At 45.9% G+C, this 27623-nt stretch overlaps 2 protein-coding genes across 6 annotated transcripts in view; one reads left to right on the forward strand and one right to left on the reverse strand.

The window, feature by feature from the left end:
• LOC144474279 (uncharacterized) overlaps positions 1-18487 on the forward strand; it is an 82764-nt gene extending 64277 nt beyond the window's left edge. For 4 of the 5 annotated variants that reach the window (XM_078188986.1, XM_078188989.1, XM_078188987.1 and 1 more), the window contains 2 exons: positions 13213-14732; positions 15219-18487. In XM_078188986.1, the coding sequence (XP_078045112.1) occupies positions 13291-14732; positions 15219-15936 (2160 nt within the window). In that variant the 5' untranslated portion in view covers positions 13213-13290 and the 3' untranslated portion in view covers positions 15937-18487. Of the gene's footprint in view, positions 1-12093; positions 14733-15218 lie in introns of those variants that run through there. The other variant, XM_078188985.1, reaches the window with a different exon arrangement.
• Positions 15544-26929, reverse strand: LOC144474283 (uncharacterized). The gene is made up of 7 exons (XM_078188994.1): positions 24617-26929; positions 24083-24484; positions 23606-23863; positions 23472-23537; positions 23123-23215; positions 22208-22417; positions 15544-15762 (listed from the first exon to the last, which is right to left on the reverse strand). Exons 1-6 carry the CDS (start codon positions 25013-25015, stop codon positions 22364-22366), a joined length of 1272 nt encoding a protein of 423 aa, XP_078045120.1. The 5' UTR covers positions 25016-26929; the 3' UTR covers positions 15544-15762; positions 22208-22363.
• Between the last annotated feature and the right edge of the window lie 694 nt (positions 26930-27623).

Consider the following 27623-nt stretch of genomic DNA (forward strand, 5'->3'; position numbering starts at 1 on the left):
TCCTCGATCAAACGCAATTCCGCTCGCTGCGAGGCGAAACTGCACCGGAAACGGCGCGCCTCGCGACCCGCGCGACGCGGCGCTGTTTGCGAACAATAAATATCCGGCAGAAGACGAAACGGTTTTCCCGGGGACGAGACGCAATTTACGCGGAGACGCTGTTTGCTCTGCAGTCGCGTGTCTCGCGAGGAGATGCGAGGAGACGCGAAGAGGAGCGACGAGAGTCTCGAGCCGAGTGGAAAATGTAAACTCGAGCGCGGGCACAGGCCGAGCCGGCACCGAGAGTCGTTACGATCCTGAAGCGACTCGAGGGGCGGTTCGGTCGGCTGGAATTTCATGGCGCGAAACCTGATGAGATCGTCGCCCGGATTGCTGACATCCTATCGCCCCGTCCTGAAATTCTAATCCGGTAACTAAACTGCACCGCGACGACGACGCGTCTTCCATCGCGGTCTCAACCCCTGCGCCGGGCTGCCGATGTTTTTACCGTTGTTTGGCAACCGGCCATCTGTCCGGTTGAACCCGATCTAGTTTATTTCGAAACTTTAATCATATGGCCATTTTGCCGATTTCGTTATTTTTTTAGGGGCTCGTTCTTTTAGTCTACGGTAAGACAATAGGTATTGTTTCAACCCTTTGCACTAGAATGGTGACTGTCAGACACCATAAAATTGCGAAATAATCTCTGTACTAGCAGAGTTTGCATTTAAAAAATTTTTAAGGTTATGTTAATACGAATTAGGTTGACCCTGTCAGGAAATAAATAGACCCGTGTGACCCAGAAATTTTGTCGCGTTATTAATTAAACAAAATTGGTACCTTCTCTTGAAAGCATATAAAAACATGAACAAATAATAATTCAATTGAATTTGTTGTTATAGACATTAGACTTAAGTAGTCCCAGAGTGCCATGTGAGTTGGCATTTTAAAAATTGTTAAGGTTTTGTTAATGCGAATTGGGTTAGAAATTTAGGGTAGGTAATAATTAGGTAAGAAAATATATGCTTCAATAAAACCAGTAATATATCTTCAAATACTATAAATGTATACTCAGAAACGAGCTCGGCCAGCGTGAAATACTTCCGTAAACACTCGCATCCTCAATACATCAATTTACGACTAATTATCTTAGCATTATTATTATTATTATTATTATTATTATTATCGTCAACTATACATTACCTTAATTAATCATTGTCCTCTCCGAACCACAGCGAGAGGACACGAACACGACAATCCGCGACGTTTTATCGCGTCCATCGAAAATCTATAATTTACGAGCGGCACGCTAAACGTCGCCCATTTTGTTAACGTTCCCTTAAGCCGCGTCCGCGTTGTAACAATTTCGTTCTAGACGCACAGATTTTACGTGAATTTATTCGAGCCGCGAGCGATTAACGCAGAAGGGACGCAAAGAGAGAGAGAGAGAGAGAGAGAGAGAGGCGATCGGCTCTGCGTCAGATACGTTTGATTAATGCCACCCCCGGATTTCGGGATCGCCTGAATTTTTGATGCCATTAGTCGCGACCACCCTCCCCTACGACGGCTACAAGAAACTGACAAGAGTAACGAGGGAACTGTCGTTCGGCCGCGATAAGACGAAGAGGGTTCGATCGCGTTCTACGAAATCAAACTTTGTCACGAGACAGGGAGAACCGGGAGCCGAGCTCGCTCTACGAAACGACGTTATTTTATTTCGTGCTACTGCGTCGTTAACACATTGCGTACGGCGCATTTTTGACATGAAAAGTTGACATTCATTATTTTTTTGCTAAGCATTTGTTAAGGGGATTCGCAAGACTTCGTTATCCTGGTAACGTAACAAGAAAGTCTATATTTAGTTCCTTAAACCGTCGATTGAGTCGAAAAACTCGAAAATGTGTTAATAATGCTAAAATTATTTTAGAAATGATGTAACAATTTTTATTAGCATCTATTGTGTTAAAACAATCGCCTGAAAGAACACGCGGTCGATAAATTACGAAATCATCGTCGCGAGGTTCTACAGCGTTAGTTCGTTCGCAGGGCTCAACAATACGCGAAACCCGTTTACAGGACGCCGTGGCGAACAATAATTCGATTAATTAATCAATCCCCGGGAAATCGTTCCGCCGTTGAATACGCATCGAACGGGCGCGCCGAATAACGCGGTCTCCGCAGTAATTTGTCGACTGTCTATGGTAAAACGAATGCCGGAACGCGGCGACGCGGGCGTAGCTACGTCAGATCGTTCCAGATTCGCGAAATAGATTGTTCTATCCGATTACGATCCAGTCGATCGTCCGCGAACCTGCGAATAATGCGTACGAACGGCGCGGAGGAAATCTGGCCGAGAACGGAACGGAGAAGACCGAAGGGAGCCGATGGGAGTCGAAAGGGCCGCCAGAAATTATCCGAAAGGGAAAGCTGAATATTACCAGAAATAGAAAGCCAGAAACGATCAGAGATAAAAGCTGGATATTATCGGAAACATAAAGCCGGAAATGATCGAAAAGGGGAAAGCCGGAAAATCAATCGACCGAGATCCAATGCCGCAGGAAAATCGCGTTGTAATTCGTCCCGTAACCGGAAACAATCCGCGGACATCGACGGGAATTGGCTCCAATTACCGACGTCACCGGGGAGAAATAATGCCTCCCGGGAACTTTGGCGGAGGTTCTTTATCGTCTGTTTTTCCGTCGCTCGTTCTTCCTATCTTGATCGTTAAGATAAGCGGTGTAACGACCCCCCCCCCCCCCCCCCCCCCCCCCCCCGATTCCGCTTGTTGTTTCTTTTCTCCGGAAACTACGGGAATCGATGCGTCCGGCGCCGGGCGGCCATCTTCTTCCGCATCGCGAGACCTTCTCGCTTTCCGTTGCGTTACGTTGCTCCCGGAACTGGGTCAAAGACGCTCGCGAAATCGGCCAACTGCTCCCCACGACCGTGTCCGCGAGAGAAACCACGTTCCACCGAAATTATCACCTTCTGCTCCTCTCGATCGATCTTCGAAAGCGATTCAATATCTCTGCGATCGCCGCATCGCCTTTTCTTTCATTTTCCCATTTTAAGAAAAAAACTATTAAAAGTATAACCATTTCGCTAGTGTCGCAATACTCAATTTCATTATGCATAAACTGTACTAGATTATATAAAATAAAAATACAGCCGATCGAAGCAGCCAATTAAAATCTAGGCTTGAAAGACTTTCGAGTGCAAAGGGTTGCTTCCATAATAAATGAATTACACACACTTCCTAACCGAAGGAACATCGACGAACCTTAACCGCGAAAGAAATCGCGAGACGGTAAACGCTATATCATTCGATCGCAAATACAGAAAGAAGCACGGCGTAATGGAAGCGAACGGAAAGAAAACAGTGCCGTTGTACGCCGACGACGACGTCGGGCAAACAAAGGGAACGGTATAAACAGAGGTCGGGCGTCGAATGGAGAACGAGGAAAAACAAAGTCGTAATAACGATTGTAAATTATTCGTGGCCCACCGCCGCTTTTCGCTCGCCGAGGTAATATATAGAAAATTCGTGTTTACGCTTTCAAGCTAATTGGAAAACGAAGCTTTCGCGGTACGTGCAGAGACCGATAAAACGTTGCTACATTTTTCGCTTCGCGGTCGGGAATCGCGAACCTACGTCTTCTCCGTTTCAATCATCGTCGCCGACGACGCGCGCTGATTGGCAGGCGAGGTTCGACGAATCGATTCCTGTCGGGGCGAAGGGGCGCTGTAAATTGACAACGACTGTACGCCGATCCGCGAGAAAATATTGTAATGGCCGCGTAATGGGAAAAGTATTATCGCGTTATCGAGCACTCCGCCGGCAATTACAGACTGTTTGCCCTTTTCAAGCGCCGCGCGCTGTAGAAAGAGAGAAAGAAGGGGCGAGGGGGAGAAGGAAAGGGTGAGAAGGGAAAAGGAAGGCTGAGAAAAGAGAAATGAAAGGCTGAGAAAGGAGAAACAAAAGGCTGAAAAATAAAAATAAAAAGCTGAGAAATAAAAATCTGAGAAATAAAAATAGAAGGCTGAGAAATAAAAATATCAGAATAAGGCACAGAAAGAGATAGACATGTCACCTGCAGGCCGACTTTCCGCCGAAATATCGCCGGACACGTTTAACCCTCGGAGTACTGCAGCACGGAGTCCTGTGCCGGGGTCATTTCTGACTCACACCGATACTTCACTAATACACATGAATGTTTACTCGAGCGCCTCGGTAATATGTGTCGACCGTTCGAGCTCTTGGCTTCGACTGATTGTATATTGTTAGGTTATATTTATGGTGAGGCCGGTGTAAACATTGACGGTCTCTCTGCTACTAACACAGACAACTTCGGTACTGTATACGTTACAACGAGTCACGAATGACACCGGCATAGGAAACGGAGGGTTAATAGACCGCGTCGATTCCTTCTGTGATTTAATTGTTCGATTTACGGCGGATAGTGGTTGCCGCGAGTACGTCGTTACTTCCAGGTGGTATCATTCTCGCGATCGTTTCCCGGTAAGGAGGTTAATTGCGAAATTATGTAGGGAAACGATAGCCAGTTTCTCTGCGCCGCGTCGCCGAAATTCCACGTGCTACGCGCGGACTGACCTGAAGGGTGTGCTGGAACGGGTTAGGGCGGTGTTAGGCCGTGATTTATGTTAATTGTCGTCTTATATACCTCGACCGGTTATTAGACTCTTCCGAAAGTTTGCCGGCGAAGATTATACGCCGTTCGAACGGTTTACCTTTATTGGGATTAGTTTATTTCTTTAGAGACGTTGTCGGTAACGAGGTCGACCGAAAGTAGACTATAGTAAATTTTATGTCTTTCGGTTTCTGGGTAGGGATCGATTGGTTTTATCGTTGTCTATTGTTGGCGATTGTATGAAAAATAGAGATAAAACATAGTAACGTAGTAGTAACTAAGTTAAATATACAGCATAGTAACATAGCAATTAATATAAATAAATAACGTAGTAATATAATAAATATGGTAATATGAGAATGCGGAAAATCTCACACATATTCGCCGTAGCAACGCGTGGTTCCGTTTACTTTTATTTTTGTCGTTCTTATCGATCAATCTTGACCAGCAGTTTCTCGCAATTTGTTCGATACTTTTTTTTTCTTCTTCTCCCTTTATAAAACACGGCTTTAATTAAATTCCGTGAATACCGTGACTGCTTGTCAGCCGTACGTAGGCGACGGAATTGTTTAAAATTTAATTTCTAACAATTATAGTTCGCGGGGATCGATATTCACAATTTTCTAGTTTGATTGAAACTTTTGCGAGATGAAGAAATGTTGGAGAACAATCATTCGATTATTTTTATGCAATATTAAGATATATTTAGATATATTAAGATATATTTAGATATATTAAGATATAATATAAGATATATTAAGAGATATTTATATAAAATATTAAGAGAATATTTTATACCGAATATTAAGACATATTTCTATAAAATATTAAGAAATATTTATACAAAATTCTGTTATTTATACCGATCGTCGCAGGGACGCCACATATATCCAGCACTAGCACCGAAAGGGTTAAGGGTTAACGTAGCATAGTCTACGTGAAATCCGCAGCCGGCCCGTGGCAAGACGGGTATCAAACGACGAGAAAAGTAACGGGAGCCGCGTCGCTTTGTCGGGTGTGGCGTATCCCACCCCTCGTTACGGCAATTACGATGGCGACGGGTCAGGGCGAAAGCGTCGACGCTGTATACAAGGGGGGGTAATCTGCGTTTAGTGCTGGCCTCGGGGGGGAAGCGAAGCGGATGCGTAGGGCTACTACTACTCCGTGTGCCCATTGTCGCCGAGTATCGTTAGTCTGCCGTAATCCGCGCACAATGCTCGCCTACCTGTCCTCCCTCCCCGGCCCGCCGGAATTACTCGATATTGTCTTCCGCCAATATCCCGCGTGCATTTCAATAGGGTCCTTCGTTTCGAATAAACAAAGGCCATCCACGAACATTCTATTCCCCCATCCCTCCTTTCCCGATCCTTGAAAATTTCCATCTTTCTACGACGATCGCATCGCGGATTAGGACATCGGTCAAGGATTTACCTGGACGCGGTTAATGTTAGAAATTTTACGATTTTATTGTTCTTTTGGAAAGATATTTCGATTATGGTGTACCGGGTTCATAGGGCTGCGGAGAAATGTATGTGTAAGAAAGGGATGCACGACCGTGATTCGAAGTGATGTTGCTTTGGTTTTTCTTTTCGGCGACGTGGTAGATATTAACATTTTAATAAACAAATACCCGTCTCGTAATTTGTTGTATAGTCATTTAGAAAATGTCGGCATTTTTTCACATTATATTTCTATAGTGTATATATTCTGCAGAAATTATATGCTCTATATATGAACTAAGTAACTTGTAATTTGTAATTTGTAATTTGTAACTAAGTAATTTGTTGAAAGTCATATATATTTTTCAGTGATGCTGGCAATTGTTCCTTGGTTAAAATAATATCTATGTTGGATAAAAGTTAGAATTTGTTTTATTTAGAATGAAAAGAACGAGAGTCGATTACTTTCTGTAATATCAGCGAAGGAAGACACTAACTTGAAATATCGTGAATTTAAAAGACGAAAAACTCCCTTATCGTCGACAAAATAAATTAACAATTAACCGACCGAACAAATTACAAATTAAGCTCCAATATCATAGTGAAAATTAATATTGACAAAAGTTATTATTATATTAAAATTATATTACTATTTACTTATTATATTACTGTTTATCCAGTATTTTGACACAGTGAAAATTAATATTGATAAAAGTCGTTACGACAAAATTATATTACTATTTCCTTATTAAATTACTATTTCCTTACTATACTACTATTTCCTTACTAAATTACTATTTAATTACACCATCATCTGCGTCTTATCGCGGCGCGGCGAGCACGGTGCCCGACGGCAGTTCGCGAAAGCGAAAGGGTTAACGGTTGACGAGGAGAAGCGTGCCAATGATATAAGCAAAGCCAACGTACTGTCGGTTAATTGAATAGTACGGGCAGGTAAATAACAGTCGAGGGACGTGTCTCAGCCCCGACTTGGCGGCTTATCCGAGCGATCTGTTTGCGTCAGAAATTTCACGGCGAACGAAACGCGGCGCGGATGACGCAAAATGGGGGAGGGCACGGGGAGCCCCCGCTTAGGATCGCGATTATTCGTATCAATCAGCGGCAGCCACCCGGGGCAATCACTATCAGGGACTGTTACGAGTTTCACGCAGACTTCTTCCGCGGATTCGTCTAATCTACGCGGACTCGATTTACGTAACAATTCTCTGTAGCGGCGAGTTCCACTTTCGAAATGTTCGCGCAGCTCTAAGATCTTCTTCTAACCCCATCCCACACCCCCTCTCTAACCTGATATCGTTTTAGTCTCAACCCTTTGCGCTCGAAGCAATTTCAATTGCAAAACTGAATTTTTCTGGCTTTTAGTATTTCCATTTTTATTGAACAAAATTCGTTCTATGCATATGAAATCGGGTCTTGTGACTCATGCAACAGTTAACCCTTGCACTATGACTCTTTTCACGTTGCCTTGATTAGCATTAATATATTAATATATTAATATTTTCTTTAATAGGACCAGATAATTTTTCTTTCGTGTACTGTCTTTAATTACTTAATAATATTTATATATAGTGGATCTTACAGTATATGTATCTATAGTGTATGTATATAAATCTTAGAGCTGCAAAATACATTTTTAATGCTATTTTTCAATTCCAAAAAATGGCGAAATTAGGAGAAGGTATATCAGCCACTGTTCAATAACTTTTATATATAGTATGATTAGTTAAGATTTTAGACAAATTTGAATCTCTCGATCCTGTTTCCAAAAGAACAGATTGCCTATTAAAAATGATTTCCATTCTCTGTAAATTGCAATAATTTTATAAATCTATTGTTTCGATGAAAAAAAAGGAAAGAAAGAAAAACAGGAAAAATAGGAAACGAAAGCGCGGCATTTCGAAATATTTATCGGAACGACAATCGAATCCCGGCCGGCCGAATTCTCCTCCAGACAACAGGGATCGCGGCCGGGCAGCAGCAAATGAAATGCCGCGAAATTTCGTTTGTCGGCAGCCAATTCGCGTGAAATTCGCGGCGCGAGGTTAAACGAGCCGGTTGAATTGCCATAGATCCCCCGTTGTCCTTCGAGCGTGTGACGCGCAGAGGCGGCCTGTAATCAGAGCAACCGTGGGCGCTGTTCGATGCCCGTAAAAACCACTCTCTGTTTTGTAACCTCCCTTGGTTGTACCCCCATAAAAGCACCGTTCCATTGGACGCGCGCACGCACAAGTCTATCGACCGATCCACCATCGATTCTTGTTCGCGCGCGACCCCGCTTTGTTTCAAGTAATCGCGGTGCTGGGAAATCAAGATCTAATAAACGATGCGCCTGCAATTTCAAATTAGAGTATAGACTGTTTAAAAAATTACTCGCAATTGAGAAATTAGTTTTATTTCAAGTAACTTTTTGTTTTTAGAAAAATTTTCTACCAGGCGTCGTTGATGAGATATTAACGAAAAATGCTAATCAATCAGAGACGAGAGCGATTAGAGGAACTGTCAACTTTTTCTGCCTTGTGCCAACAGAGCTCTTTTTTCTATTAGTCAGCGTTTTTTATTAATAATTTGTTAACAACGCTGTAAATACAATTTCAATTCGATGGACACGTGCGCTACTTTCACTCGAGTTCCCAGAAGACAGCTCATTATAAAATAACATAACTTTGTTAATATTAACATTTTACAACTGAACTCTATTTTGCCTTATTCCTGACAGTTTTCTGATTAAATGATACTAAACACGATATAATGGCGAACAGATATTTTCTCACAAATAAAATAATTTCCTTGACACGAATAATGAATAAATATGGTACAGAGTACATCGCGTTTGATATCTCTTTAATTTAAAAATTAATATATCAAAAACAATATCCTTTCTATACAACGAAAAATAAAATGGTAAAATCACCGTTTTTGTCATAGCAATACAATATATTTATAGTAACCTACTTCGGTATACTAACCGCTACCTTTTGCAGGTAGCTTCACCCTATCTCTCTCTCTCACTCTTTTATGAGATAGACACCATAAATCTTCAAAAATCATGTCTTCACTATACTAAACGTTCTCATTTAAATCTGTAATATTCAGGCAATCATCCCCCGATTGAAAGGTGTCCCATAGGTGTCTCCGCGGTGAACAAAGCGTCGACGAAAACATCCCTTACCCTACGCTCTGTCTAATTTCGCTGAAAACTTCGCCGGAGCCACTCGCAGGTAATTGCGAGCGGTGCCGTACCTATAGTACAATATAAGAGCCGACAAAACTACCTCATAGTCGTAAACGACCCTTTGCTTACGATTTCGCGACCGAGGGGCAAAGTCGATTGACAGTCGATCCGCTCCGCCGAGCGGAATAGCCGCTGTAAAATTCGTTTCTTCGCGCCGAAAATCGTCGACCGGAGGCTACACGCTCGACCGAACGCTGTATAACCTGGAAATCGAGCGAAGGATAGCGAAGGCCGACGAGAAGGATAACGACATTTATTACAATGTCATTTTTATTGTCGCAAACGGGGGGAGCGGGGAGGGCAACGACGGTGCCGTCGGACGTTCGTTCCGCAGGTAGATCTCGTCTCTTACAGCCCACGTGAAAGAGAGAGAGAGAGAGGATTTCGTTAACATTTCGGACGCGTTTAATTGCGAGCGAAAATCTACAGTAATTACGGGAACGCTGCGGAATTTACAGCGTGCGAGCGTTGGCAATTAGCGCATCGGTTTCTCTAAAATTTCCTGTAGAGAGCCATGGTACTTTATGCTACGCCGTGGATGTTAACACTTTATCGACCGGCGATCCACATGTATACTATGAACATATGTATACACGCTCTTCGTATATAAATGGTCGTTCTTCGAGGGCGTACATATACGTTCGTCGGAGCGAAAGGATTGATCTCACGGAAACGGTCATTAAGTATGCGTCGATGTCTCCACTTTTGTCCTCGCGTCTCTTTGATTCGCAGCCAACGTCGGTCAGATTAGCCCAGGTAATTCGATGTCGTCGCCAATCGTGCGAACCATTCAAAGCATCGTCGTCGTTCACCTGGCCGGGAAGGATCGAAAGAAAATTGCGTTTCATTTCACCCTCAACCGAGTGATCTCGTTCGCTCGTTTATCTCGAGTCGATCGATCCTTAATTATTAAACGCGCGCGAGATCGAGCACTCTTGGCATTGCATTTTATAATTGAATCGGAAGATTTGTTTGTCGATTACCTGTACTATTATCGTGGAACTTGGTGGCTTTTATATTTTTGAGATCGGCGAGTTTGGATATCGAAAATGGAAAATTCCAAATGGAAGATTGAATTTTAAATAGTAACTTGTTAGAATCTCTAATTAAATCCAACCAATATCGATGCTGTAATAATCTGCTATTTAAAATGAAAACTTGGAAAGAGAAACCTAGGCGCCTCGCAAGTGATGCGAGTCGACGATCTCCCGGCCGCTTCGCCTATCCTCGCTGTTCCATTTTATAAACCCTCTACGAGTCGACAATAGCACAAGTTCCTTTCAACAAAGAAACACGAGCAGATCGTGGAAGATAAATTAATTGCAAAATGACCGAAAGCTTTTTGCCCGCCTCGTGGCTTCGCCAGACGAAGCGTAAGCTGCCGCGCGTTTTCCAAATGGCTAACGTGGCCATTGTTATTGATATTTTCTCTGTCAATAAGTTTTTTTAATATTCCACGGAAAAGCCTGGAGCTCGTGCCATTCGCGAATTTACTTTTTAAATCACGAGCTCGATGTTCGAAAACAATCGACGATGTTTTTTCCTCGACTTTTTCTCCCTTTCTCTCATTTATCTCTCTTTTTCTCTAGTTATTTTCGCCGGCGTTTACGCGAGGACGTTCTCCCTGTCCCCTCATTACAATAATTATTTGATCCTTCGCCAGTCCCGCCGATAAACAGCGATTTAATCTCGCTCGGCGAATATCGTTTAATAGATATCCGGTCAACGAATAAAAATGCAGTCGAATGGGGTGGCGCATCGGCAGATGCAATTTAACGTTGGATTAAATAACAATGGGAAAAGGTAAGGCGGCGAAGGATTTTCCTGGTCGCGAGGAAGATTACGCTCTTCTCCGCTCTTCTTGTTTCTCTTGCTCTTCCTCGCTGTGACATAATTCATATCGATGGCCGCCGATATTCGATACGCGCGACTTTCCGATATCGGACCACTCGCGGACGCTCGGCAATGTTACGATTCAATTCCGCGTTTCGGAAGCGGACGACGCGGCGGGAGATTTACCGTGAACTTTTTTACCGTAGATGTAGCAGGCACTTCTAGGCAGGATTATTATATATATATCGTATATTGATTATTTTATATATCATACATAGATGATTTTATATATCATACATAGATTATTTTAGATATCATTTCTTTCATTTTATATTTTATCCCCATTACAATATTATTATACTATATTATTTTATCCCTATCACGCTACTATACTCTTAATTATTTTTATTGTAAAATTCACTGCTCCACATCTCCAATCATGAAACAGTTACAATAATTTGACATCGAAGTACAGTGGAGCGCGTTTCACGTTGCAACAAGGTGCAAGGTCCCGTCGCGTCGGGCGTTCCGCTCTATTTGCATTCGGCGGGCACGGAATTTGCATGATCCCCCCCGTATGCATCGAACAACGGGATCGATATTGATAAAGGTGGAACGCGGCAAGAATTATGCCCGCCGCGGAAACAATTTCGCGAACGCGGTTCGAACGTTATGGTCGCTGGTTTTATTCAGAGTCTTATTAAAATGCAACTTGACTAGCGACGTGGGCGGCACGCGTGGAATAAAGATCAGCTGAACGAACGGCTAGCGGAAACTGGAAGGAAATATTAGGGGTAAACGATTCCTATGAGAATGTTAACCCTTTGCAATTTAAGACATTTCAAGACTTTCTGTGCCGAGCTATTTTTACTCGACTCTTAGCTCTAGTTATTTGTTAATATTATAAGTAATATTCATTACATAATGTAATTGATAATTACAGAAAATATAGCAATTTTTAGTGAATTAAGTGAATTATAATATTAATAATAATTATTGATCATATTGGAATTAAATATTATGGAATTAAATTTTCTATCTCGCGTAATAAATTACAGCTCTTAAAAATTTTCTAAATATACGTAAATATGTTAATAATTATTTTAAAACGTAGCGTGATCATTTCTGGCGCCCTCAGAGTCGTTACTCGACCGCAAAGGGTTAACCAATGGCTAATGACGACATTGTAGGACAGCGAACTGATTCGCCAAATTCGAAGTTTGGGGAGAAAGGAGGCACTTTCGTTCGGCGAAGGTGGTGCGAAGGAGGCCGTCCGAAGTCAACTACCCCCTACTCCTTCCCTCGCGCTCGATAGGGCCCGGATTACCTCCCCCGTAACACCGTAGGGTATTTCAGGGCCGCCGATGACCGGAGGAAGTTGATTTCTCAGTGAGATACCAGTGTGTGCTCGTCGTTCTCGCTTTCCGTGCAGCTTAGAAAGTCGTGGAGTGCTGTTTGTGGTGTTAACGTGTTAGCCGCGTCGAAGTTGTGTTTGTATATGTTGGCGGTACTCGTGTACAAATATAACTAACATGAGTAGTTTTATACGCCGGATTCTGGGGAACCAGAGTAACTCGGAGGTTGGTTCTTTCGCTATCTTCTTACATTTCTTACATTTCTTCCATTTCCTCCATTTTTTAAATTTCTTCCAAGTTTTACAAAGTTTTTCCGTTATTAAATTTCTATTATTTCGTTGATATAGTAGTCAGTGTTATTAATACAATTTGTCGTTGTGCTTCGTTTAGTATAACTACGTTGATTAGTGGCTGTTCTTCCTGAATAAGTTTCTTGGAATTTTCACTCCCTGTAGATTTTATTTTCTTTTAAATTTGAATCAGTGAATCGATTATTATATCTATTATAATATATATTTTTCCAAATCGTCGCTGATAGAATTTGTTGTTCCAGCGCAAGTAAGAAATGGACAAAAATGAAATTCGAGCAAAATTAGCTTCGCCCTCAGTGTTAAAAAAAAACATACTCGCTTATGCTATACTATCCATCGTAAAAAATTCAATTAATAAAATATCCTCGATAATTAATGAGCTTTTTTTCTCCGCAGTTGACAGTGGGCCCTATATTGAATACCGACAACCAGGCAAACGTGTCAGAGAAGATCATTTCGCCGAAAAGAAGTTGGATGAGCAAGTGCGTGGCCTATTCGCCTACGAAGACCCTTTCAGTATCGGGCGGCAGCCCCGTGAAGATCACCGGACTCAAGTCGTTGAATACCAGTTTGAACAACGAGAACCAACCGCCGACCACGCCACCGAAACCGAAAACCGCGACGCCGTCGAAGCCGCTGGAGATGCCGGACTTGGAGAGCATCATCCGCGAGTTCGAGATGGGCTACCACTCTCCGTCGAAGCGGGACGGCGCGTCGGAGGTCGTCACGCCGAAGTCGAAGAACTTCGTGAAGAAGCTGGTGGCAGCGTTCGAGGTGAAGTACAAGTCGTACAACGACCAGAAGACGCAGCAACAGATAGAGGAGGAGGAGGCGGCGAATCTGAAGGAGTTGGCGCTACCGAAACGAAGATCGCGCATCTTCTCGAGTCCATTTAGCAGCGGATCTGACGACTCTAAAGACACGACCGATAGTCCGAACAAGAGCCAGGGGTCGAAGAGACGGTCGGGCATCTTCTACACGCCGACAAAATATAGCGCGTTGGACTCGAAGATGAACAGGCGCTCCGGGATCTTCGGCTCGCCTTTCAAGTTCTTGGAGGACGACGGACAGGATCGTGGATACGCGTCGAGGGACGGAGCGGACGAATCCGTACCATCGAGTCCGCAGGAGACGAAGAGCAACAGCAGCTGGTCGGGGATCTTCAGCTCGCCTTTCAATCGCAGCAAGGACAGCGATAAGTCGAGCGTCTACGCGACGCCGATCAGTTTCCAGACCTCGAAGGACTCCGGCTCGAGCAGCTCGATCAGCTTCAGGTCCGACAAAGAGGAGTGCAAGGAAAGCTCCAGACTGATGAGATGGTCCGGCTTGGACGACACGATCACGTTCGAGAGCGTTGACATGGACGTCACTTTGCCCGAACCGGACGAGACCATCTTCGTCGAAGATTATCCTCTTGTTAAAACCAGCACGATGATCGACGAGTTCGATCGCGCGGTGAAGGAGGAGGTCGTCCGCGATCCACCGCGGGTCAGGTTCGTCGACAGAACGCCGAAGGTGGTCGGCGCGTTTCTCAAGACGCCGATCGAAGTCGAGGACACTTCGATCGAGTGGATCCCGATCACCGGCAAGAAGCTGCCGCGAAAGCGGTCCCTCAAGAAGCTGCTGACCTCCTGGGTCAGCAAGCCGTTCGACAAGAGCAGCTCCCAGAACTCGTCCGAGAGGATCAAGCCGACGAAGAAGGACGCCAAGGAGATGCAGGACTCGGGCTACGACGAGGAACGGTCTGTCTCCTTGGCCTCGTCGGCATCTCTCATGTCTATCAACTACGCTTTGGAGCAACAGGAGAACGAGTACGTCGTGCCGATGATGAGGAGCACTCTGAGCACCTTCCGCTCGAGGAAACGCCACGAGAACGCCAAGAACGCAGCTTTCCAAAATGTTTGCCCGACTCCTTGGTAAATATAAATTAATATAAATTAGTATAAATTAATATAAATCAATATAGATAGAAACATAGTCACGTTCGGAGTAGCCCCCGGTTTTTAGAATTCCATAAATGTGAACTGTTCGCTTTAGGTTTCGCTAAATAAATCGATAATGCGTAGACATTGATATCGCACGCATCGCGACAGAAAAATATCCCGAAAAAAGTAATCAAGCGAAATCTTTGGTTCCAAGATGGGAAAAGAATCGACTCGATCCGGCGAGCAATTTCCGAGCGAGAAAAAAAGAAACCCGAAGCGCGAACAAAAATTGCAAGCTCGCGAACTTCTGTAGAATCTGCATCAGGAAATTGATTTTTCAATCAAGAGCAATATCCTCGCGATACGCAAAACCTTCTAGATATAAAACAGAATCAACCTTATCCGGCGAAAAGTTCCTTAGTGATAAAAAAAAAACCAGATCCTCGACGTGCAACTAATTTGTTTAAATTATTTCAGCAAACAGAAGAAGCTGGTGCTGGCAGAAGTACCTCGAGAGGAACTGAAGGTGGACCTCGGACCGGCCTATCCGCTGCCTAGGAACTTGCAAGCCGCGACGCTAGTCCGACAGACACAGTCGTCGTTGAGAAATGCGACGACCAATGGGGTTCCGTCGACGCCGGAACTGGTCAGATTGCCCAGACTGCCGAAACACCCGGGGCTGATGTCGATCCCCAAACACCCGTTCGTCGCCCTGACGAAATTCGACGACACCGACGACGAGGAGGCACACGGCACCGACGAGCCGGTGGTGATTATCCGGAACAACATGTACCAGGTGGAGTTCTGGCGTAGCTGCATGGACATCAACCAGAACGTCTGCGACCATTGCTCATCGTCGTCCATGGAGAGCATGTACGACGTGCCGAGGCCGCACTTGTCGCTTTCCGAGCCGAAGATCAACGAGGTAGAGCTGCGCAGGCAGTACGAGCCGGTCTACGACGTCCCACGGAACTGTTTCCTGGACAGGCCCAGATCCAGCATCTACGAGGACGTCGTCGCCCTGAAAAGAAGAAACGAGCATCAGTCGCTGTCCAGCTTCTATTCGTCGCCCGAAGACGTGGAGTCGCAGTACGCCACCGTGAACCCGAGATACAGAATGTTATGCCGCAGCAGAGATGCCATGCTGAACTTAGTCCCGAGCGTAGAACCGTTGACGTGTGCGGCCAGGCTCTAAGCCGCGGACTCACACTGGCCACACCACCCACCCACACGTATATCGTATAACAGACCTGGCGAAACGATTTAACAATCTGTTAAATCCCTGGACGTCGTAACGTGTCAATCGCGCGCGCTAGATTTTACATTTGATTTTATTGAATCGAGTGAATCTTGGTTACAATTGACGCGATCGACGCGCACGCGATCCTGATTGTTTATATGTGATCGTCTTTTTAGCTGCCATTGTTTAAATTATCCCTTTATACTGCCTTAGATAAATATTTTTTTACATGAACCAGGTCTTTTATACTACGCCGGGCTAAATCCTAGATTTATTCTTTGGTGTCCGTAAGCGTTTCGATTGTTTTTTTTCGAGATCGTTGACGGAACGGACACCTTTACTTTTACATAGACAAACTTTCTTCGCGATCAATTGTTCTGCCCGGGAGACGCGATTCTCCCTTGGCGTGAGCATCCAGGCGCGTGTCTCGGAGAAAATGTGCTCGTCGCTCGTGGCGCCGCGTTTCTGGCCTCGGAACACTGTGATATCCAATGAAAAGCAGACCAGACGCGGCGAAACGAATCGCGAAAGCGGACGCGCCAACCAGATCCGCGGAAACAACATCTCGTGTGCTCGTATATATATATGTATGTATCTATGTGTGTAGATCTGTAACGATATATTTACAGAGAACTCGAACGCGGCGGTTTTACACCTTGTGATCTCTTGACGTACCAGTAACACGTACCCGGTCGCAACGAGTCAGGGCACTATTACGGTGTCGCGTATGTTGGCCGTAGACCACAGACGCGAGACCCTTGTACAAGTTTATTTACCGTTGGATATGTATACACCCATTCTATATTCGCTGTACCATATGTATTTGCGAAATAAAACATTGCGACATGCAGCCAAAATTCGATAGTACCGCGTATCTTGTTACAGCGCCGGCTCGTATTTTGAGCAAGTTCGAAAAAAGAGATTCGCGATTAACCCCGTGCACTATAATAACTTTATCAGACTCGTGACAAAGCTTTCGCGCAAAATCTACTAAATATTAATATTATTAATCTCTTTTAAATGAAAATCTAATTTAATTCTTCCGTGATCAAAGTTTAATAGTTAAATTAAATAAAAATAGCAAAAGACAACAACTGTCTAGTCCTATTATTAAAAATATTCAGAATAAATAAGTGCTGATCAACGCAACGTGAAAGAAGTCATAGTGAATCTCGGGGTTAATCTCGCCGCTCTCGAAAAGCTGTTATTTTTGCCAGGACGAAAACAGGTCCCCGCGATTTCCAATTCCCGCGAGCGGAATCCGTTGGAAGCGATATCGGTCGACCGGAGAAGAACGAGATCCTTTTTTTCCAATTAATTTGGCCGACGGAGGGTTCACGCTGCAACAGATTGCCGCGGCCGCGAAGATGGCCGCCGGGATTACCGTGAAGCGAAGCCGGGGAATATCGCAAATCCTCGGTGGCTAGGATCGTGAGAAAGCTGCGACGGCGATCGATCGGCTGCGCTTTCACTTGAAATTTCCTGTAAAAACGAATGAGGAGAGAATGAGAGAAAGAAAGAGAGAGAGAGAGAGAGAGATCCGGGTACGCGCGGTCGGCAACGAGAAACCTGCGGTCAACGATCGTCCTTATCCCCGTTAGGCGCGCTGACGGCGAAGAGGATCCCCCTATGACGCGATCAAAAGTAAACGGTCCCGGAGGACAGGCGGGGACGTCACACGGAAATCTTCGCGCTGGTTTCTGAGCATGATGGTCGGTGACGCAGAAGTGCGGCGCGACCACGGTCGTGACGTGGGTGCGGAGCGTGGGTCGTAACTGCGGCCATTAGCGCAAAGTCGCGCCGCGTCGGATGCGCACAGCGCGGAATCGCGCACCTATCCGGATGTGCACGGGTCGGTCTCCCGGCACGCTCGCTCGCTCGTGGGTGTCGTGTCAAGGCCGAGGACGTCCCTGCTGCATAAATCCTTTTTAAGGAAGCTGTCTAAGCGCCGCAGCGTTACGGCGGCGTACGCGCTTCGTTACAACCCCGTCGTCTCGAGATCGGGCTAACTCAAAGATGCATTGCTCGTTAAAAACCTCCCCTCTTCCTACCCTCCGCCACTCTCCTCTTGCATTCTTTATTTAATCCTTAGCGAACCCGTGCTCGTGCCTGGCCGTGGTCGAACCTTTCGTTCGGTTAACCCTTTGCATTATTACGGCGGCCTGGACTCGTAACGAGGATTTTGTACGTGGCTTGTTAAATACGAACCTCATGAATTTATTCGAAATTGTGATTAAATTTGATTCGATTGTTGTTCAAATGCAAGAATGAATGTGGATGATGACAATAGACGAGAGACGAAAATTATATCGCTTGTTCGGGGATGGTATTAATCCTTTTGTTACGGGCGTCGATTGTAGTAAAATCTGATTAAAATAATACATTAATATACGAAAGTATGGGCTAATAGAGATAAAATGGATTAAACAGATACGAAACAATATGTAAATACAAAATGTACATATTAGTCTGCTAATTGTATAATAAAAGCAAATATGTATCTGATATGCAATAAAACGATTTTATAAAAAAAATATAATGTGACTAATATAATAGAATACAATAAGATAAAATAGAATACAGTATAATATTATATTATGTAATATAATATAAGACTATTCCCTGTCGTCGCTCCAGCAGAGCGGACCGCCGTAACGAAAGGGTTAAGAACGAGGCAGTGCCAATCAACGCAGCTGTAAAGGAAATCCTAGCGCAAGGAGTTAATTAAAACTTCACCCTGTAGTTCGGTTATAGTAACGGAGGGTAAACTGTGCGGATGATGATCCGCAAAATAAAAAGAAAAATCCACGGCGTAAATTGCTAGGGGCGGAGAAGCTGCGTGCAATCATGTTTCTCTCTCGAGTAATTATAGTAACTTGTGATCAACGTAACAGTATCTTTACTTTCGTTGAATTTTCTCATTATTTTTCACCTCAACACTTTTTTACGCTGAATGCGTAAAATTAAAATGGCCAATATGAGACCCATATTTTTTAGAAAAAGAAAAGACATAATTTCGGATTGAAAATATGTACTCGTTTACAATGCACTGGAAAATACAAAAGATCCTGCCTTCGCTAATCAAGGAGAAACTGTGCAAACGAGAAACGCGAACGAGAAATATCGATTATCGCAACATTTTCCAATTGTTTAAAGAATAGTCTACCGCGTGATTTATACAAAAGACGTAATTTTTGTATGGAGACCTTGCTAGTTATCTAGTATGAAAATTACAGTGATAAAATAAATGATAGCGTTTTATAATAACCGGGGGTTGATTTACCCCTCGGACAAACTTCACACAAAAAGAAAAATTTGCGTAATACATGCATGAATATATTTTAAATATTCTCAACGTTTCAGAATCTTTGAAATTTCCTTTGCATTTTTCATCCTCTGTGAGCGGTCCTCGCTGCGCGAAATCATGATCGTCGACGAGACCGTGAGACGACAGGACCGAGAAGAATCGTAAAAAAGGCTACTAAGCGGTTTTTTAGAGGCGGAGGACGGATTTTTGGGGAGGTCAACGTCCGCGCAGACGGTTCAACGAACAACGACTCTCCAGAGGGAACACCGGAAACTCCCCCGGCGTGCGCCGCCTGACACCGCATTACACAGTTTTCGCGTTACGACCGTGCCCCCGCTGCCACGTGTACACAGATTTACGAGCTCGGGCGCGACACTCGCATATTCGCGTTCCGATATTATGCTACTGCTGGAGGGCGGCCACGAGGCATTGCAGAGGAAGACGGGAAGCCGCGGAAGTCGTTCCACCACGGTGTACATTTTTATCGCGTGCCCGTAATGGAAATCCTTGCCGCGAAGCCGGCGGAAACGGCGCGGAGGTGCGCTAATTAATTCTTCGGAAAGGAATAAAATCGGGCGACCCCGGGAAATAAAAGTTGGCCGGGCGCGAGCGCTGTCCGCTGTTACGCGGCGCACACTCTTCCTCGCGGAAGTTCCGACGGCCCGCGAACTGGATCCGAGTAAAATATCCAGTTTGCTTCTCGGACGAATTAATCCCGAACCCTGCGAGGGTGCTAACTTTTAATTCAAGCGGCGACGCCACGCGAGCCGGAGGCACCCGGCCGCCGACGACTGAATTTAAATCAATTTCAATGAGCCCCGGCGTACCAACGGCTCTCCCGTGTTTAATGCTACGCCCCGCGGAAACTTTATTCTTAAACGCTGGATCTAATCTCTGTCGCAATGCTTCCCCGCCGTGCTAATAATTCACGGGACTTTATCTCGCTACCGCACTCCGCGACCTTCGCAGTTACTTTCTAACGAGTCTCCACGGGTTTTCCATCCGTATCGCGGCGCACTCCGCTCCGCTGCGCTGGACGGACTCGATGAAATTCCCATTAAAATACTACACCCGCGTTTGTTCGTTTCCGCTCGGCAACCTGTAGATCGCCGAAAATGCGCGATCGATTTATATTCGAGACGCATCCTTTTGTAGACAATCATTCGTGTACAATTCTAATTTCTATCGCATCAACGCAGTTCAATACTTTGAATACTAGAGACGTTTAGAAATTTTTTTACGTTGTCATCCACATAAAATAAATAAAATAGTTAAATGAGTAATAGCAATAATAATGATAAAATCGACCTACAGGTTTTCCCCGAACAAGTTTGCATCGAGGATCGACAAAGATCAAGGGTCTGACATAAATTGGATCCCGCGAACGGGAAACGCGGAAACAATATAACGAATCGCAGGAACTTCCAGCGATTGCCGTGCCGCATTTAAACCGCACCGGTATTGTCTCGGTTGAAAGGTCGAACTTGCTTGCAGAGTAACGAACGATCTTTCATACTACCGAATCCTCAGAGAGGACCATGCATCGTTGTAGTTCGGAACTAAACGAACTCCGTAGCACCCTTCGAGCGTTTCACGGCGTCTCACGGCGCGAAGCCTGTTGCGGAACAAGAAGCAAACTGCGTGTTCCCTTTAAACGCGATAGATTGAAAGCGGGCAAGTGTTCGCGCGATAACTATTGAAACGAGCAGTCGTTGCGCGAACGCGGGCGCACGCGATCTCTCGTCGTCGCGTAATTAAAACGAATCTGTTTTCGCGGGATCGATAGAGGGCTCGCGTGCCTCCGTCGCCTGTCGGCGGGGATCAAAGCGAGTCGCGGAGCGAGGAAACGGCGCAGCGATTTAATATAATCGAGAACGAGCCGGCCGGTAGAGGCAAAAGAGCCGCGATAGGTAAAACTGGCGCGCGCTGCCGTGGCCGCGTGTCTCCGTGAAAAGGAAAGCCCGAGGAACAAGGGATGCCGCAATTTTCCGAGCTGATGGCCCAGAAAATTGCTGCACGCCGTCTCACGGGTTCGTCCGCTGTCGATGATTTTTTTTCCACGGTTCTCGCCCGCTGAAAAACTTTCGACGTTCCATGCAATTCGCGGGTGTTCCGCCACCGAAATTCCGCGGCCGGGAAGAAAGCTCCGCGTTGTTTCTCGCCACGGCGAGAGCCGTCCGAAAAGCCACTTCGCGGAGCGCGGTAATGGCCGTCGCGAGTGCTGCTGCAGCGTTTCTTCTTTGCGCCGAGGGCGGAACAAAGAGAATTTCACCGGCCGGCTCTCCTTTCCCAAAGTAATTAGCAGGCTCTCCTCGTCCGTGGAGGAATTTCCACTCGGACCAGATTGCTCCCGAAGCCGTGACGACGCTCGTCGAGCCGGATCGATCGAATTTCTCCGTGCATAATCGCAATTATTCTTCTCCCGCCGGGACTTACAAAGCGTCCCGCCGTTTCCTCGTAATTCGCCGGAAAATTAATTTCGCGATTATCCCCGTCCACTCGGGGCGATCCGACCGTGCCGGCAAAAAGCTCCCAAAGCGCCCCGGCTTCGCTCACTGTACACTGTCCGCTAAAAGTTTCCGCTTCCGCGTGAAATCCTGCCTTCCACCCGTCTAGACGATTTTTCGCAAGCCCAACTCGTAGCTTGGCCTCCGACTGAAATCTTATGTTATTATTTTAATATAATATATTAATGTAATAATTTACGCGCACATCTTCGTTTAAAACGGCATCCAACCCCGTGTGCGGCGAGTTTTCATCGAATTCGAGCCTACGCCGCGGAAAAACCAATTTCTCCGGCGGGTAATTTCGCGGCGGCAGCTTTTTTTGCCGGGTAACAGATGCAATTCCCATGGAAATGCAGTCGGAAAAACGACGCGGATCCGGTGACACGTGAAAAGCCCGGACTTTACTGCTTACCGAGGGAAAAACGATTCGCAGACGAGGATGCGTTCGCTGGAGCGCGATCGCTTCCCTCGAAAATCTTCGACGTATAAAATACAGCTCGGCGAGCTCGATCGTGAAGCACAGAAGTCGATCCCGTCCGTCGCCTCTCGTTGAAGTTCCGGCAGCGTTCTAAGCCGGGAACTGCAGCAGGATGATCAGGTAAGTCGACATCACCGCGATGATCTGCAAAACGTCGACTTTAGTGATGGATTTTATAGGAGAACTTCCGAGATCCGGCTGGAGCATTAGTAACTCGTAACAACTCGCGCCGGGGATACTCGCCTCTCATTGGTCAATGTTTTTTGTTAATAACGCGTTAAGGATGTCTTGGCGAATATTTTTGTAAAGAAAAAAATTGTTTGAAATAACCTCAGATACCTTCCATTTCTGAATTGTTAGACATTTATGGAACACTTAGTATAATTAGTAATCCAGCCGTGTTTAAAAAAAGGCGTCGGGTGAGAATCCCTGGCGAGAGGTGTCCGAAACGATCAGCGCGCCTTTGACCTGCCGCTCTCGAAGAACAGACGAATCGAATCGCGAAGTGAAACGTCCCCGGGATTGCCGGCGGTATTCAAAGCTCGCGGTTATTGCGTGCCATCGTCGAGGGAGGAATCGATGGCCGTCGTATATCCGGCGCAAAATTGGACGGGCCCCCGAGTGTCGCAGACCATTACGAGCTGGTTCGCGCCGGTTTTGGTCAGGCGAGGCTATCGAGAACCGAATTATAGACTCGGGGCCACGTGATTGGAGCTGGCAGGCTCCGGGCCGCGAGGTTATTAAGCGACGCCCGGTTACACCCGACACCCTGTTGTCCCAAGTTCCCCGAAACTTCGCTGATAGGACGAAGGACTAAATTGGAAGGTTCCTCCGCGGGGATGCGTTTACCGAGCGGAGCAGCTGCAGCTTCACGTCGAAGAGGCCGCCCGCGGAGAATTCGAGACGTCTGATCAAGAAATGCAGCGAGGTGCGCACCGTGTCCTGGAATTAATGGGATTTTAGATGTAACGAAAGTATACAAAATGAGATACAAAATAAAATCTCATTTAATTAGCTATTGTGCTATTGTTACTGAATTTTATTAGTTATTAATTCATCGACTAACGTCTTAAGACCTCCGTCATTTTTATAATTACAGTTTCCAGAATCGTGAACATTGCAATGGCCTAGCAAATGAACAATTTTCCAGGTATTGAGACGGATTACGGATCGACGCGGAATGGCAATTACTACTCACATCGTCCGGGAACCTCGTCATGGTTCTGCTGTCCCATTCGAGGAGGATGGCGCCCATGGAATTGGCCTGAAACAGAATTTACCCGATCTTCGCCGGTCCATATAATCAAGGGGAACGAAATTCATTGATCGTACCTGGGTGACCGTGTAATCGCAGGCGATGTGCAGCGCCAGTAGTTGCATCGCGAAGCCGACCAGCCATATGCTCATGTTTAGTATCAAACGCCAGGCCTCCGACGCCCGAGTCGCCAAGATGAGCCAGTCGGCGATGAAGTAGAGATTGCTGACGCTGTGCACGCTCAGATTGAACAGCCAGAACAGCAGGGACAACGAGTACAGCGAGCCAAGCGACTCGGCGAGCAACATTAGCTCGTTGTGCAGCTCTTGGATCGTCTTTTAGGGGCACAGAAACGTTTCAGTGTGAGTCAGGGACTTGTAAAAATTTTAAAGACATGCAACGCAGTAATATGTTCCAATTTTATAGAAAAATAAAAGGATAGATAAATAGCTTTGGTAGATATAGACCGCAGACTACGTAGTAGACGTACGACTGCAAAGAGTTGTATAATATACGCCGTAGAGTTTATCAGTAGTTAAGAGACAATCGCGAACCTTCCTGCTGAGAATGGTGCTCTTGTATCCTACTCGGGCTGGCAGGTTCTCCCTGGTTATTTGATTCAGCTGATGGAAGCGTTGCCCGACGAACGTCGCCACTCCGGCGAACTTGTAGACGGAGACGGCGGTGCCGACGTAGGTGAGCATGTAGCACACGTTGAAGAACCAAGTCTCCAGAAACGCGTACATACCGCTCTGATTGACCATGGTCCAGACGACAACCTGGCTGAACAAGAGAGCCCACGTCGCGATCTCCACGGTGCCTTCTTTCCGCGGATAGCCCAACCGACACAGCTTTTCGTCGAAGTCCTGCAGATCGTTCCAGATCTTGACGAACGCGCTGGAGCGGAACATGGTCGAGATCAGCTCGTACATGATCACCAGGTAGTTGACGATCACCTGCGGATTTTATAATGGATTAAAATCGGATTAAAAATTAACAAAATTTAACAACAACATTAAATGAAAGCAATACGAGAAACAAAAATTAATTTTTGTTGATTGCTCGATGCTCCGCGGTCGCTTCGGTACCTTCGTTGTTTCGACGACGCTCAGGATAGACTTCTCACGCTGGAGGCCAATAAATCTCAGGAACACAAAGTACATGATGTAGGAGTAAACGACTAGGAAAACGATGGAGAAAAGTAGGTAGAGGACCGACGTGGTCATCCGATTGTCGACGAAATCGTACGGCGCCAAGCCGAACACCCTCGTCACGCACACCACGGGGTAGATCGCCGAGTACAAGGGCGTGTAAGGGCCACGGTACTCAATCCGGCGGTTCTTCGTGCGGGCAGTCATCTCGGCGTACACGTTGTCCACGTGGAAGTCCTTCGGCGGGACCGTCGGCTTCGGATAGACGTCCCTTCTGTGCACCTGTCCGATCGGATGCTGCTGCATCTGGCGCACCCTACGCACCAATCGGTTCATCCTTCTCGTTCTTGGGGATCTAGGGATCTCCAGCGGCGATGGAAACAGAAAACAAGCGGTTTGTAAGTGTTATTGTTACAGTTATATCGTTATATAATAAATAGATGTATCTTTAAGAATTGAATAATAGTATAGTATAGTAATAGCATTGGCAACTAGAGCAAACGTCTACCTAACAGAGTGCTAAGTTGATTCTTGCGACTCGTACCAACAGTTTAACTATGTAACAATGTTTTCAATCTAAACATCGTTATTACAAAAATGATCTTGGTACGTGATAAAACAATTTTACCGGTGTCTTATATTCACCACTCGAGCGCTAAGGGTTAATAGATAAAGGAGTACACGCTCGGTTATTTCACAAACTCGCAGCTCTAATCGCGACGCGGGATCGATCAACCAAAGGCGCGAAACGAATCGCGGCTCGCTCTAGCACCCCGGCTGGCAATTAGTCAACGTTTCCGGTACACGAGGCAGTCGCTCGCGATTTGAAATATTAGCTCTACGGGGCCAGCGAGAAAATTTCCGGCCGATCGCGAGAAGCCGGGGGAAAATCGTTTTCCTCGCGAATTCATTTAGCCTCGTTGATTTATCGTTCCGCCGTCGGTCATTTATTCGCCAACAGCTCTCGGAATTTCCTCGTTGACTTGTCCTGGCGTGCATAATAACGCGTCGCACCTTCGCGGCTCCCACCCTCCTTTCTCGGGCGGCTTTGCACCAAAGGAAATTAACGAGCCGGTTGCGGAAAAATCGAATCGGATGCTTCGCGTGACCGAAACTAAATCGAAATTGAAAACGAAATCACCGCGGCGCCCTGTTATCGCGATAGCTCGCCGTAACGGCGCGACACGAATTTTTATTCGATTCGGATACGACGATCTCGCGGTGGCCGAAATGAAGAGAGAATACAATTGGTTGGTGCTGTCGGCGTGTTTTAGGTGTATAGACTATAACGAACATATGTATGCGAGCGTTTATGTATAATGATGCGTAATTGGGATTTTCACTGTACTATAGATACAGTGATATAGTAAGACTGTCGAGTTAGTAGCTTCATAATAAAAAATAATATGGCAACCACTTTCACAAAGCGTGGTCAAACATTTCCATGAGCGAAATAAAATACTACAATATAATAAATATAACAATCCACACGCGAATATCTAAACCGAAACAGAGCCGTGAAAATGATTACGACCGACTGACCGATCCGTGAAGTGTTGAATGCATAAAATCCGCGGTCTTATCATCGCTTCGCATAAAAAAGGAAAAACAAAAACGTTGTTCCAGTACATGGAACTTGAAGAATTGACTTTCGGACGCAAAAATCGAGTTTCCCAGTCACTGCACCGCGGGAGATAGCAGCGAGAAATATCGGTTTCCGGCCACCGCGACTCGAAATGGAGAATCGCTTTCGATCGCGCGCGCGCGCGCGTGATTCGTCGACGACGGCGAGCGTCGAATTCGCAGGAGCGAGAGACAGTGTGCCTGATAAGTGGAACGTTCCCCGGATTTACCTGTCGGCGAAGAGGAGCTGTTGCGATCTCGCGTGGCCGTTGCCGAGTAACTGCGCCGCGGAATCATTCCCGTCGGACAGGTGGAGTGGTCGAATGTCTCCGAGCAACCGTGCAAATAAACGCAGTTACCCGTCGCAATAAAATGCAATCGGGGCGAATAAGCACGTGTTCGCGCCTCCGCCCGTCCCCGGATATTAGTTTAACCTCCGGGCGATGAATGATTGAACGGTACCCGCGCAGTTGCAAACGAGCTGGTTTTTTGCCCGATGATCATCACCAGGTGTTCGACACGATGATTGGACAGTTTCGATCGGCAGAGTCGCCAGAAACAATGACCGTCGCCGCGTTCGCCGTCGTTTCTACGTCTCCGGGCTGCGAACACTGGCACGTTGTCGGACGGAAACTACGCAAACGACGCCTACTAATCTTCTATGCAAAGATCGTAAACAAGGCGGAGCGTCGTGCTCGCGAGCCATTTGCCTCGAGCAGCCACTCGTTAACGAGTAATCACGCTATTTTACCGATCGGTATCTGTCGTCGCGGCCCATTCGATTCGCGGAGGAAACGCGCGGCAGTCGCGTCGGAATGCGTTCTGGCTTCGCCGTCGATAGTTGTGTGCGCCGTGCCCCGCACAGTGACTCGAGCAATGGAAAAGATCGATAAATAGATACTTCTTTTTATTTATAAAAGAACTATTGAAAAGCTATTAAGATGCTTAGGCCGAAAAATTAATTGGTTTAAAAGTTATGGTTTTTGTTCCGAGCGCCTGTAAGATCGAATCAATGTGCGCCGTGTCGGGGTGGGTAATGATAATTCGAACTCGTTCAAACAGATGGTATCTGCGACGGTAACGAGTACAGCAACGAGATTTCGATTATCGTTGGACCGCCGAACGATCCGCGATAAAGCAAAACTATTTCTGACGTAATTTATGAGCTCCGCGCGCTAGCGAACGCGTTTCTTGGTCGACGCATGGAAATTTGTGGGCGCATGTTCCTTTGTACGGTCAATTCTGGCTTATGAAGCGGCGCTCGATTCATCGTCCTTCTCGTAAACTGTTGGACACGGTTGCCTCGTTGCGTCTTCCAAAT

The sequence above is a fragment of the Augochlora pura genome, chromosome 8, assembly GCF_028453695.1.
Source record: "Augochlora pura isolate Apur16 chromosome 8, APUR_v2.2.1, whole genome shotgun sequence".
In the NCBI taxonomy this organism is placed as follows: Eukaryota; Metazoa; Arthropoda; class Insecta; order Hymenoptera; family Halictidae; genus Augochlora; species Augochlora pura.

Coding starts and splice junctions, on each gene's coding strand:
- LOC144474283 (XM_078188994.1), bottom strand. CDS start 25,015: ATGAACCGATTGGTGCGTAGGGTGCGCCAGATGCAGCAGCATCCGATC. Junction 23,216..23,471: donor TGACGAGGTTCCCGGACGAT/GTGAGTAGTAAT, acceptor CATTAATTCCAG/GACACGGTGCGCACCTCGCT. Junction 22,418..23,122: donor AGCTGCAGCTGCTCCGCTCG/GTAAACGCATCC, acceptor GACGTTTTGCAG/ATCATCGCGGTGATGTCGAC.